This window comes from Chlorocebus sabaeus, chromosome 15, assembly GCF_047675955.1.
Source record: "Chlorocebus sabaeus isolate Y175 chromosome 15, mChlSab1.0.hap1, whole genome shotgun sequence".
Classification (NCBI taxonomy): domain Eukaryota; kingdom Metazoa; phylum Chordata; class Mammalia; order Primates; family Cercopithecidae; genus Chlorocebus; species Chlorocebus sabaeus.
In genome coordinates this window covers 1,649,443-1,660,501 of record NC_132918.1, presented here as the reverse complement: position 1 = coordinate 1,660,501, position 11,059 = coordinate 1,649,443, and the positions used below count along the sequence as shown (strand labels likewise).

General features: G+C 48.8%; 1 protein-coding gene and 1 long non-coding RNA gene across 2 annotated transcripts in view; one reads left to right on the top strand and one right to left on the bottom strand.

The window, feature by feature from the left end:
- Nucleotides 1-2,525: 2,525 nt before the first annotated feature.
- LOC119620694 (uncharacterized) lies at nt 2,526-4,692 on the bottom strand. The gene is made up of 2 exons (XR_012095534.1): nt 3,856-4,692; nt 2,526-3,625 (listed from the first exon to the last, which is right to left on the bottom strand). It is a non-coding gene; the product is annotated as an uncharacterized lncRNA (long non-coding RNA).
- A 332-nt stretch (nt 4,693-5,024) lies between these two features.
- The window catches only part of CTDSPL (CTD small phosphatase like), a 118,637-nt gene continuing 112,602 nt past the window's right edge, over nt 5,025-11,059 (top strand). The window contains exon 1 of the mRNA XM_007971771.3: nt 5,025-5,427. Within this exon, the coding sequence (XP_007969962.3) occupies nt 5,349-5,427 (79 nt within the window). The 5' untranslated portion in view covers nt 5,025-5,348. The remainder of the gene's footprint in view (nt 5,428-11,059) is intronic.

Sequence of the window (11,059 nt, the reverse complement as noted above, 5' to 3'; positions counted from 1 at the left end):
ACTTCCACTTCTTTCCCAATAGGACAATAGGACAATAGGATACCTACCACTCTCAGGCCCAGCTCCTGAAAGAAAGGGCTGGGAAGACTGAGCTAGAGACATGTGAAGCTAGACTCAGAAAGAGACAGAGACATAGAAAAATACCTGAGACAAAGCGAGAGACAGAATCTGAGTTACAGACACACAAAACTTGAGACTGAGATGCCCACAAAGAGGAGAAAAAGCAGACCAAGAAACAGTGCCTGCAGGGAGAGATTCAAAGGTGGAGAGCAGGGCAGGGGCAGGCTGCGATGATAGAGGCAGACAGCATTGCAAAGGGCCCTCAACTCTGCCTGGGCCCACAAGCCAGAAATTTGGAGGCCATTTCCTCCTTGCTCATCCCTCACTCCTCAAGCCCAAGCAGTAGGCAAGACTTGTCCAACCTCCTTCCAAAATGTATCTGGAATCTGTCTAGCCCCCTTAATCCTCACAACTATCATCATCCTCTTTCTGTATTAATGCAATATCTTCTGTAGGTCTCCTTGCCTCTTGCACTACCTCAGCAGAAATATTTTGAACACATATCTGATTATGTCATTCCCACATCCCCCCAGATAAAGCCCAGATGCTTTTCCTGCTTTACAAGGCTTTGCTTGATCTGAGAGCTACCCAGCACCAGAGTCCAAAATCCCAGCCATTGCAGACCTTTCCAGAGCATGTGATGTCTCTCGCCTCTAGGCCTGGAACATGCTGCTTGCTGCTTCTTCTAGCTGAACACCCATCTGTGAGGTCCACTCCCTAGTTCCCCTTTCCTCAAATCACCATCTCACTTTGATCTCAATGCCCACTGTTCCTTCCTCAGGGGCAGCCTCTCTCTGGCCTCACTCCTTACCCTTGCACTCGCAGAGCAGTGCCGCCCATATGCGCCACCTGAGTCCAACTCCAACCACCCCCTCCTAGAGCTCTACCAGACTCCAGGCTAGGCTGCCCTGGACAATTTCTTCCCTCTTCCTATCTGCTCCTGTGCTTGGTCCCTTGGGGCTGGGTTCGTCAGTCCTAGCCTCATGTCCTCCTACCTTTGGCATCCCAAACTTTACCCCCTCACTCTATGCAGCACCTTCATTCTAGGGTTATGGTCCTTTCTACATGTCTCATTTGTATGTTTAAAAAAAAAAAAATCTAGGCTGCGTGTGGTGGGTCACACCTATAATCCCAGCACTTTCGGAGGCAGAGGTGGGCGGATCACTTGAGGTCAGGAGTTTGAGACCAGCCTGGCCAGCATGGTGAAACCCCATCTCTACTAAAAATACAAAAATCAGCCGAGTGTGGTGGTGCGTGCCTGTAATCCCAGCTACTCAGGAGGCTGAGGCAGAATTCTTGAACCTGGGAGGTGGGGGTTATAGTGAGCCGAGATTGTGCCACTGCACTCCAGCCTGGGCAACAGAGCAAGACTCCATCTCAAACAAACAAACAAAAAAACCTAATCCACTAGTGTTCTATTAAAATAATTATATTTAAATAAAAATTAAAGTATTAAACCTGTTCTTGTACAGGTGGTACAAGGACACTGTATGATGGGAATTTGGGAAATGTGACTTCAACCAACACTTTGGTGCTCTGTCTAGGTCTGCTTGGGCCCCTTTCACTGTTTCTGGACGTCCCCTACTGGGGCTTGATGTGCTCTGGCCTCCCATGGCTGGCACCTGTCCTCAGGACATTGGGGCTGCTTTGTTCCTATTCCCAGAGAACCCCAGAGTGCCCACGGACTTAAGGCCCCCAGGGACAGCCTTTGGCTATGACTGACTGACTTGTGTGAGAGTATGATAGCTCAACTCCCTACTTGTCATTTTAGATAACTCTGAGATCCCGTGTCTAGGGCAGAACCTTGCATATAGAAGGCACTCAATAAGTGTTTGTTGAATGAATACAGCCAAATTTATCAATCTTATCCTGGCAATTTCTTAAGTTTTTGTCACTCTTAGGCCTTTCCCATCCGAGATCAAAAAGCACATACCCATATTTGTTCTGGTGTATTTATTTATGTTAATTTTTTATATTTAATTATTCAATCTATCTTGAATACACTGTAAGGACTGGGATAAAGATATATTTTCTCCTCATGGATAGTCACTTGTCCCAACAATTTTTGAATCTTTCTTTCATGTATAAAACCAAAATACTGTGTTATTTAAGACTGTTTCAGTAAGGTATTATGCAATCACTTATAATGGTAGTTACAGCAATTATGTCACCACATAAGAAAATGCTAACCTTATAATTTTAAACATGGCTTTTTTATAGCTACACAAAATTATGTCAGCATATAGGCAAAGACAGGGAGAAATGGAGGAAATTCGAGATTGACTAAGGGATGGTGATAGGGCTATAGGTGATATTTTTATTTGATTCTATTAATATTGATAAAATAAACAATAAATCAAACAGCATAATTGAGGGGAACAAGGACTTAAAAGATAGCAAGTTGTTTTCTTGCTTGAGCCTGAAACAAAGACTTGGGCGAAGCTAAGGGTTTTTCTTCAAGGTGATCTTAGGATCCTGAGGATGGTGGGGGATGCAGGTAAGGGAAAATTGTTACTGGAGGGTCCTGGGGAGTCATTGCTACAAAAGAGGCCAAACAGAAAAGACTCTATATATGAAAATGACTTCCTCTAGCCCTGTTCCACTGAGCTCTGAGCTTCCCAGACTTCACTAAGTGAACAGAAGCTCTGGAAGTACCTCCCACCTCCCAAATAAGGGATCCAGCCCTCAAGCATGTGAATCAGTGACTCCGAATGTTCCCATCACTTTGCCCTCGCTGATGGACTATTTGGGATGCTTCATCAACCAGGCAGCAGAGATGCTAATCTTTTTGTTTATGACCAAAAACTGTAGAACCATATCCCCAGGCCCTCCCCACTCAGCAATCTCTGGAAGATCCTTCTCTGACCCCTTAGAATTCAGAAGTCTTTTTATTTTTTATTTTCTAGGAAATTGAGTTCACCAGGTCCCAGGCCAGTCACATCCTCATAACAAATGTGAAGAGCATTAGAACAAGGGAAATGCTGCGTGCCATGGGGCCCTAATGTGATCTGTACTTGGGAGAATTAAGAAGGGCATGCCCTGGAGCCTGGGCTATTACACTGGGGCTTGCCTTACTGACTAAAAGGGCACTTCTTCCACCATCATGGATCAACCCCATGAGGTGATTCACTGGGGTCCCAAAGGTGCCCTTGGAAAAGCAGCTACACACGTGAGTACCCCCCAAGGGCAACTGGCACCTGGTCCCGCCCACACACACACACACAGCCAGAATGCCAGTGGAGGTCCTGGATTTGGAGCAGAACGCCCCCCTCTTGCCTACCAGCTACCTTTTACAGCAGCTCCCCTGAAGTGCCTTCCCACCTGCCTTGGCCGCAGGAGCCCTGTCCCAGGACTGTCTCCCACACCTGGACCCTCATGGGGCTCCTACAGGTAGAGACCACCGAGGTCTGCAGGCTGACCACAGGCCAAAGGCTCTTCCGGAAGTGTCCTTTAATACTTTGGAGACGCTCGCCGGTTCCTCCGGTGAGCACGGGACCTGACTGCATCCAGCTCCAGGATCCAGGAGATGTGGGGAAGTGAGAAAGATCCTGTTTGGCCTCGCCTGCTGGAAGCCACAGAAAAGCTGGACGTGACCGCAAGGCCTGAAGTGCGCGCGCAACCTGGCAGGGCTTGGCAGGCAGCTCTTCGCCTGAGGCCGCCCACTGAACCCTGCCCACCGACGTCGCGCCCTGTAGGCCCGCCCAGGCCCTCCTGATTGGTGGAGAGCGCGCGCGAGTTCTCCTGCCCCGCCCCCGGGCCCACCCTCCTGCGGCACTACCCCGCCCCCTGGCTTACTGGGCTGAGTGTGGCCTGTAAGTTGGAAGCTGACGACGCGGGCGCCAAAGGACCCCGACGCTCCCAGGCTGAGGGGGCACTTTGTTGTCTCTCCCACGCTCTGGCCGTCGTCCTAGGCCTGACAGTGGCCGGCTGCCTTGCACAAGCACAGCCCCTGCCAGGCTCGGTTTGCCACCAGCGCCTTCCGCTCTTCTGCCCTCGACGGACTCCCCCGGTCCCCTTGCTGCACGGCACCCGAAAATGCCCACTGCCCAGGCCCTCCTCAGTCATGAACCCTCACGTACAGGAGGTTGGTCCTTCAGGACCCGCAGCCCCTCACACGGGCTCTGGGGCCGAATGCTGATGCGAGTCCCGCCAGCATCCGCACGACCTGAGCCGCTGGCCCGGTCCGCAGATCCCCTCTCTGCACGGATCACTCCCGATCTCGCTCACTCCTGCGACCCCTCAAGCCGGGCAGCGCAGCCCTGGGCCTCTCCGAACCTTCCCCACGTTCCCGGCCTCCATCACAGCAGCGCCGTGCCCGGGCCCCTCTGCGGCTCTTCCGTCTGGGTGTCAAGACCGCTTCTGGGCAGCCCCACTTCTGCACACCACTTCCCTCCGCACTCACGCCCCAGGCCCCTCGGTTCCCTCGCCGGGACGCCCCTCGCCCAGCACCTCCGCCCAGCCCTTCCCGCGCCTCCTCGCGGTAAATATCCCTCCTCGGGCCCCCTTCCTCGCTCCTGCCTCCATGCCATGCCCCCTCGGCCCCTGGGCTCCCACACCTCACCCTTCCGAATCCTGCCATTGCCCCCCGCGGGCTCCCGCGAATTCCCCCGCTCCCCTCACCCCACCCATCGGCCTCAGACTCCTCCCCACATCTCTCACACCCCAGGCCTCCCTGACACCCCTCACTTCTACCCCCCCAGCCCCCGTGCCGTCTGCTACACCCCGAGCCCCGAGCCCCACTCAACTGCCCCGGGCCCCCGCGCGCGCGGCCGCCCCCTTCCGCCCTCCACTCACCCCGTGTGGGCCCCGCTCCCCTCTCCCCCACCAGGCGAGCAGGCGAGCGGGCAGAGCCCGCGGCGGAGGCCGGTCCCCGGGCCGGGACACACCCACTCGCCCGCCCTTCTTCTTTCCCTCCCTTCCTTTCTCCTTCCCTCCCTCTCTCCCGCCCTCCCGCCCTCGCTCGCTCCTTCCCCCTCGCCCTCCCGCTCCCGCTTCCAGCGGCGCCGGGCCTCCCGCTCCGCCTCCCCGTGCGCTGCTCTCCCGGGCGCGGCTCCGGGGTTCATGGTGACGAGGCGGCGGCCGCTCGAGCCCAGCGGCGGCGGCGGCGGCGGGAGCTGGGGCGCGGGCCCGGGCCGCCTCTCCCAGAGCGCGGGGCCGGGCGGCGGGCGCGCCCAGGCGGCGGCTGCGAGCGCCCCCACGCGCCGCGCCCCCGCGCCCCCCGCGCCGCGCCCCCGCGCGCTTGGCTTGCGGGGGGCCGGGCCAGCGGGCGGCCGCCGCGCCGCGCACCCATGGACGGCCCGGCCATCATCACCCAGGTGACCAACCCCAAGGAGGACGAGGGCCGGGTGCCGGGCGCGGGCGAGAAAGGTGAGGAGGGGCGCAGGCGGCCGCTGGCCGGGGGCGTGCGCACACCCCGCGTCGCTGGAGTTCGCTGCCGGGCGCCGGCACGGGCCTGGGGGAGGGGTGCACAGGGCCCGGAGGGTGCGTGGGTGTGGGGTGCGCCCGGAGGAGCGCGAGGCTGCCAGAGTGCGTGTGCCGACCGAGCCAGTGTGAGTGTGCAGGGGCTGGCGGAGAGACTGGGAGCGAGTGTGTGTGCATCTAACCGGGAGGTTGTGAGTTTGTGGGCGCGCACGCCCGCAGAGAAGTTGTGAGCCTGTGTGTACACCTAACACAGACGTGTGTTATGTGTGTGTGTGTGTGTGTGTGCACACGCGGACAGAGCGATTGTAAGGGTGTGTGTGCACCTCACAGAGAGGTTGTGAGATTGTAAGGGTTTGCGAACCTAACGGAGACGTTGTGAGTGCTTTTTTTCCTGACAGGCTGTGAGTTTGTGTTGTGTGTATTAGAGGTTTGTATGGGCCTGATCGAGGGGTTGTGGAATGTGTGTGCGTGAGCGTGAGCCTGGAGAGGTTCTATGTCTGTTCACTCCTGACAGAGTTTGTGTGTGTGTATCATTGTGTGACTACACCACCCAACTGGCAGATTGAATGTGTTGTGTACCTCTACTGGGAGGGTGTGTGGGGGGTAAATTACACACAATGAGGCTGTGCACCTAACCACGAACCTGTGTGTGCCTTCCTGTGTATCAGACAATGAGGCCATGTGTCTGTGTGTGTTTAGTTGGTTGTGCAAGTGCTGGAGTTTGTGGGGGAGAGAAGGCAGTTCGGAGCCATCCCCACTTTCTCCCTTTTCCACTCTTTGCTGTCTCGGGGCCACCAGCCTGTTGGGAGGACTTACAAGGCCTGGCCCTTCCAGGACCCTCTTAGGACCGAGCTTTAAAGGGCACTTGTGGAGCCCTTATGGTGCCAGGAGTGTCCCCTCCCAGAGAGCTGGCCAAGGGCTCAGCCAGCACTGTGCTGCTGTGCCTGGTTTGATTTTGGCACATTTTGACCCCAGCCCCCCATTCTGTTTCCTTTTGGCCCTTTCTCTTGGTGTCTATATTCCCACTTAGAGACTTGGCGTGTCCCCCTCTCTTGCATGCCTGGAGCTTTCTGTGCCTCTAGTGTGTTGGGGCTTGGACAGACTATTTTGAAGGGTCAAGGAATCTGGCTTGTTTTGTTCTGGTGACTAAAGCTTGCCTCATTCTCTTCCTGTCATGCGCCTCGTGAACACCTGGACTGAGGTCAGGTGCAGCCCGCCAGGACCCATGACCCCTCTCCAGGCCAGAGCTGGCCACAACCGGCTTTGGGGACGAGTCAGATTTCTTTCTAGGGGCTCCTACCTTTGCTGAACCAGTGGGTGAGGTGTGCAGCCCCTGCTAGAAATCTGGGTGGGAGTGAGGGGAATATTCTGCCTCTCCCCAGGCAGAGGCCACTGGGCAAGCCCATCAGAAAAATGGAAGGAACCAGCAGGTATCCTCAGGTTGGGCATTTGTTTACCTGTTTGCAGTTTTCGTAGACCACAAACATGGTATGCGTCTGCGGACTGGATTTCTTTTATGTAACATAAAGAATTCAGACTCTCTCAGGCATTTTTCTGTGCCTTTCAGATGGTCTAAAAAATTCTGCAAGAGAGTGCTCCAGGTAAATCTCCGTATTTCTCTGGGACCCAAGTGGGCAGCTGCTTGGTGATCTGGCCTTCCTGCCATAGGAGCTGTTAGTTCTTGGAGCCCTGGCTGGGTGTGTGCCCTCAGGGAGCATTTGGTTGGAGGCATCAAGGAGGTTTTTTGCCTGTGCTCCTTACCAGCTGTAGATTGAATGCTTTGTGTGATGCTTTGCCAGAGAGAATCCACAGCTCTTTGAGGAGAGGTGTGGCACAAAGCAGGGAAATATTTTCAGAGCCTCAGACCTCCTGCTGCCCCCCACCTGACTCCAGGAGCAGGAGCTCTGCCAACTTTCCCTTTTCCTCTAGCGGCTAGGATTTTTAAAACAAAGAATCAATCTATCCAAAATCCAAACCATATACAAATACTCCAGGATAGTGCTTGTTCTATTCAACTTGTTTACATTACTTTTCATGACAATCTTTTATTATCTTTAGCAGCCTATTTTGTTTGCCAGTGTCAGATTGGTTGTTTGTTAACGGATTAGAGGAATTCTTTACCTGCAGCCCTGGGGTGGGGTGGTTGGCTAGTAGGTCCTTCTTGCTGAAGCATTGAAATCCTACTCAATTTAGTTCTTCACTTAAAAAAATGGAAATAATTTTGTTTACCTGTAATGTGGCAATAGACTCTAGAGCCAAATGTTGGAACAGTTTCTTCAGATTTATAAACCAGTAAATAGGTTCAGCAATGTTTCTAGCTTAAGCGTGTTGATATCTTCAGATGGGCCCATAAAATTATGTAAAATACAGTTTTGCATAAATTTACATTATTTTACATAATTTATTTTGAGATAAACAATTACTTTGTTTTAAAAAATATTGGGCCTGGAATATTTTAAGTTTTATAATAGGAAAGAAACTATTGCTTTTACATGTTTACTTTCATCATTTATTCTCTAAAATAGGAATAGTAATGACTACCTCTGGGGTGTGACCTGAGGGTTCAAAGAGATGATGTACATTAAAGTCTCTGCCTGGTTCAACAGTGTGTGGTGATTCCATAAATCTTTCTTTAGATACAGATTTACAAAGGAAGCACTAAGCATGGGCTGTGGTGTTTTGCACCAAGTTGAATTACTTCTTGACACATTGCCACGTGGTGGTGCACAACTCAGAGATGACTGTCACTGCCAGCCTGGCCTGTCACAGAATGCTCATATCTGACAGTTGTGTTTGATTTGGTTGATCATGTCAAGATAAAGAGACAAATTTCCCTGTAAGTTTAACTCAGCCTACTTTGCAGTCTGGAAGTTTCCTGTTACACATTAGTAAGAAAATGTCCAACAGTCAGTAGAAAAGTGGACAGGAGTTAGGAACAAGAAAGTCATAGAGGAAGAAATCTGAATGGCCAATAAATATTTGAAGTGGTGCTCTACTTCATGTGAAACCTTTTCATGCATCAGCTTGGTTGAACATTTAAATGATTGCCAATATTCAAAGTAGACAAAGGTTTGGAAAATGACTTAATAGACTTTTGTGAGAGAATAAAGTGAGTACAGAGTTTTTAGAGAGTAATTTAATACTGAATCAATTAGGAATACATTTGGCTGCAAGTAACAGAAAACCAGATTAGCTGCAGCTTAAACCAATAGGAGTTTATTCTTCCCACATAATAAGCTGTCTGAGGGAGGCTGCTGATAGCTTTGGTTCAGCAACTCATTGATACTAGGGCCAACATCATAGTGATTCTCCTGGTTTTCCCTCATGTTATACCATGACTGCCACCCCCCCAGAACACCACAGCCACCTTTAGGGCAGGAAAAGGAGACAGTGCCAGTCTTGTGTATTCCTTTTACCTGGAAAGCAAAAACGCAAAAAACGTTCCTAGGGACCACCCAGAAAACTTTGCTGATGTTTAATTGGCCAGAACCAGGCCACATGGTCACCCCTTGCTGCAAACAGAGTGAGGAAGGTGAGTTTCCAGCTTTTCCAGCCTTTGCTGTGGGAAGCAGGAGGGGAGAACATTGAAAATAGATGGAAACAGGTATCGGTTCAGCCAAACAGCAGTATTGACCACACATTGAAAGCTCCTGTTCTACTTCTAAGTTTCTATCCTAGAGAAATAACCTCATGTGTGCTCAAAGAAACACGTACAAGGATTTTCACTTAATGACTACATTGCTTGCAATAGCAAGTATTAGAACCATCCTAAGTGTCAGTAGGTGAATGGTTAGGCTATGATACATCAATAGCAGAATGCTGTGAGGCAGTTGAAAAGAATGAGCTAAATTAAATCTAAACATACCGATATGTGAATTTTCAAAACATTTTAAAGCAGGAAAAATTTTGAAGAACCGTATAAACAGTATGGTTCCTACCTTTGTAAAAAAAGAAATCACACACACACACACACACAATTGTGTATTTGTTTAGAAATACAGAAAAAGTGATATGGAAGGAAATAAACTGACAACAAATATTCCTCTGGGAGAGGACTGGACAACAAAGATTCCTCTAGGGAGAGGAAACTTTGCCTTTTGTTTAACTATTAATGAAATATACTCATTTTACAGATGAAATTTTTTAACTAAAAAAAGAAATTTCCCATAGCTCTTTGAAGGGAAATAAATAATTTGAGGGAATTTAACAATAATAAAACAAAACCAAAAAAATCTCAATTAGTATGCAGTATTAGCAAGAACATATCAATGATATCTAAGCAGTTAATTATTTTGTAAGCTAATATGTGTCCTTGATGAGATTTCTGCAGGAAATTTTGTTTGAGCAGATATTTTGGCCTAAGGTGCTAGGTATGTTTCCTTTAAATGTTTGTAATACTCAGCGTTAACTCAGAAACTTTAAGCTTTGGGCTGATAACAAAATTATAGCAAAGAGAAGACTTTTGGAAGCAATCATTATTTCAGATGACAGAAACAGATTTGAAGTAGATTCAGATTAACTTTTTTATATTAAACTTTTTATTTGGAGATAACTGTAAATTTACATGCAATTTTAAGAAATCACAGAGACTTTCTATGCCCTCTACCCAGTTTCTCTTATTACTGACATCTTGTAAAACTGTATAATATCACATCAGGATGTTGACATTGATATAGTCAAGGTACAGAAAAATTTCATCACCAGGAGGATCCGTCCTGTTGCCCTTTAGAGTCACACTGCTTCCCTCCCATGCCCACCCTGCTCCTTAGCCCACTGGTGACCACTAATCCACTCTACATTTCTAAAATTTTGTTTTTAGGAACATTATCTAAATGGAATCAAACAGTATGTGATCTTTTGGAATTGCTTTTTTTCACTCAACATAATTATCTGGAGATTCATCCAGGTTGTTCCTTATATTAATATATTTTTAAAAATTGCTCAATTGTATTCCATGACATGGATATACCAGAGTTTGTTTAACCATTCACACTTTGAATGATATGTAGATTGTTTCTAGTTTTTGAGTATTATGAATAAAGCTGCAATAAACATTGGTATACATGTTTTTGTTTGAACCTAAGTCTTCATTTCTCTGGGATAAATGCCCAGTGTGTAATTGCTGGATCATATGGTAGTTGCATATTTACTTTTTAAAGAAACTGCCAAACTGTTTTCTTGAGTAAATGTAGCATTTTACATACCCACCAGCAATGTATAAGTGATCCAGTTTCTCTGCATCCTCACCAGCATTTGGTGTTGTCACTATTTTTAAAATTTTTTATTTTGAAATAATTATAGACTTGAAGTCGCAAAAATAATACAGAGAGGTGCCATGTACCCATCACCTAGTGTCCCCTAATGCTAACATCTTATGTAATTATATATTTCATTATCAAAACCAGGAAATTGACATTGGCAAATACAGTTTTTTAGACTACAGACCTTACATTTCACCAGGTTTTGCATGAATTCATTTTTATAGCTTTATGCATCTTTAACACATTTATATTTGTATAACCACCATCACAAGCTACAGAACTCTTTTGTTACCTTTGAGTTACCTTTTTCATTTCTT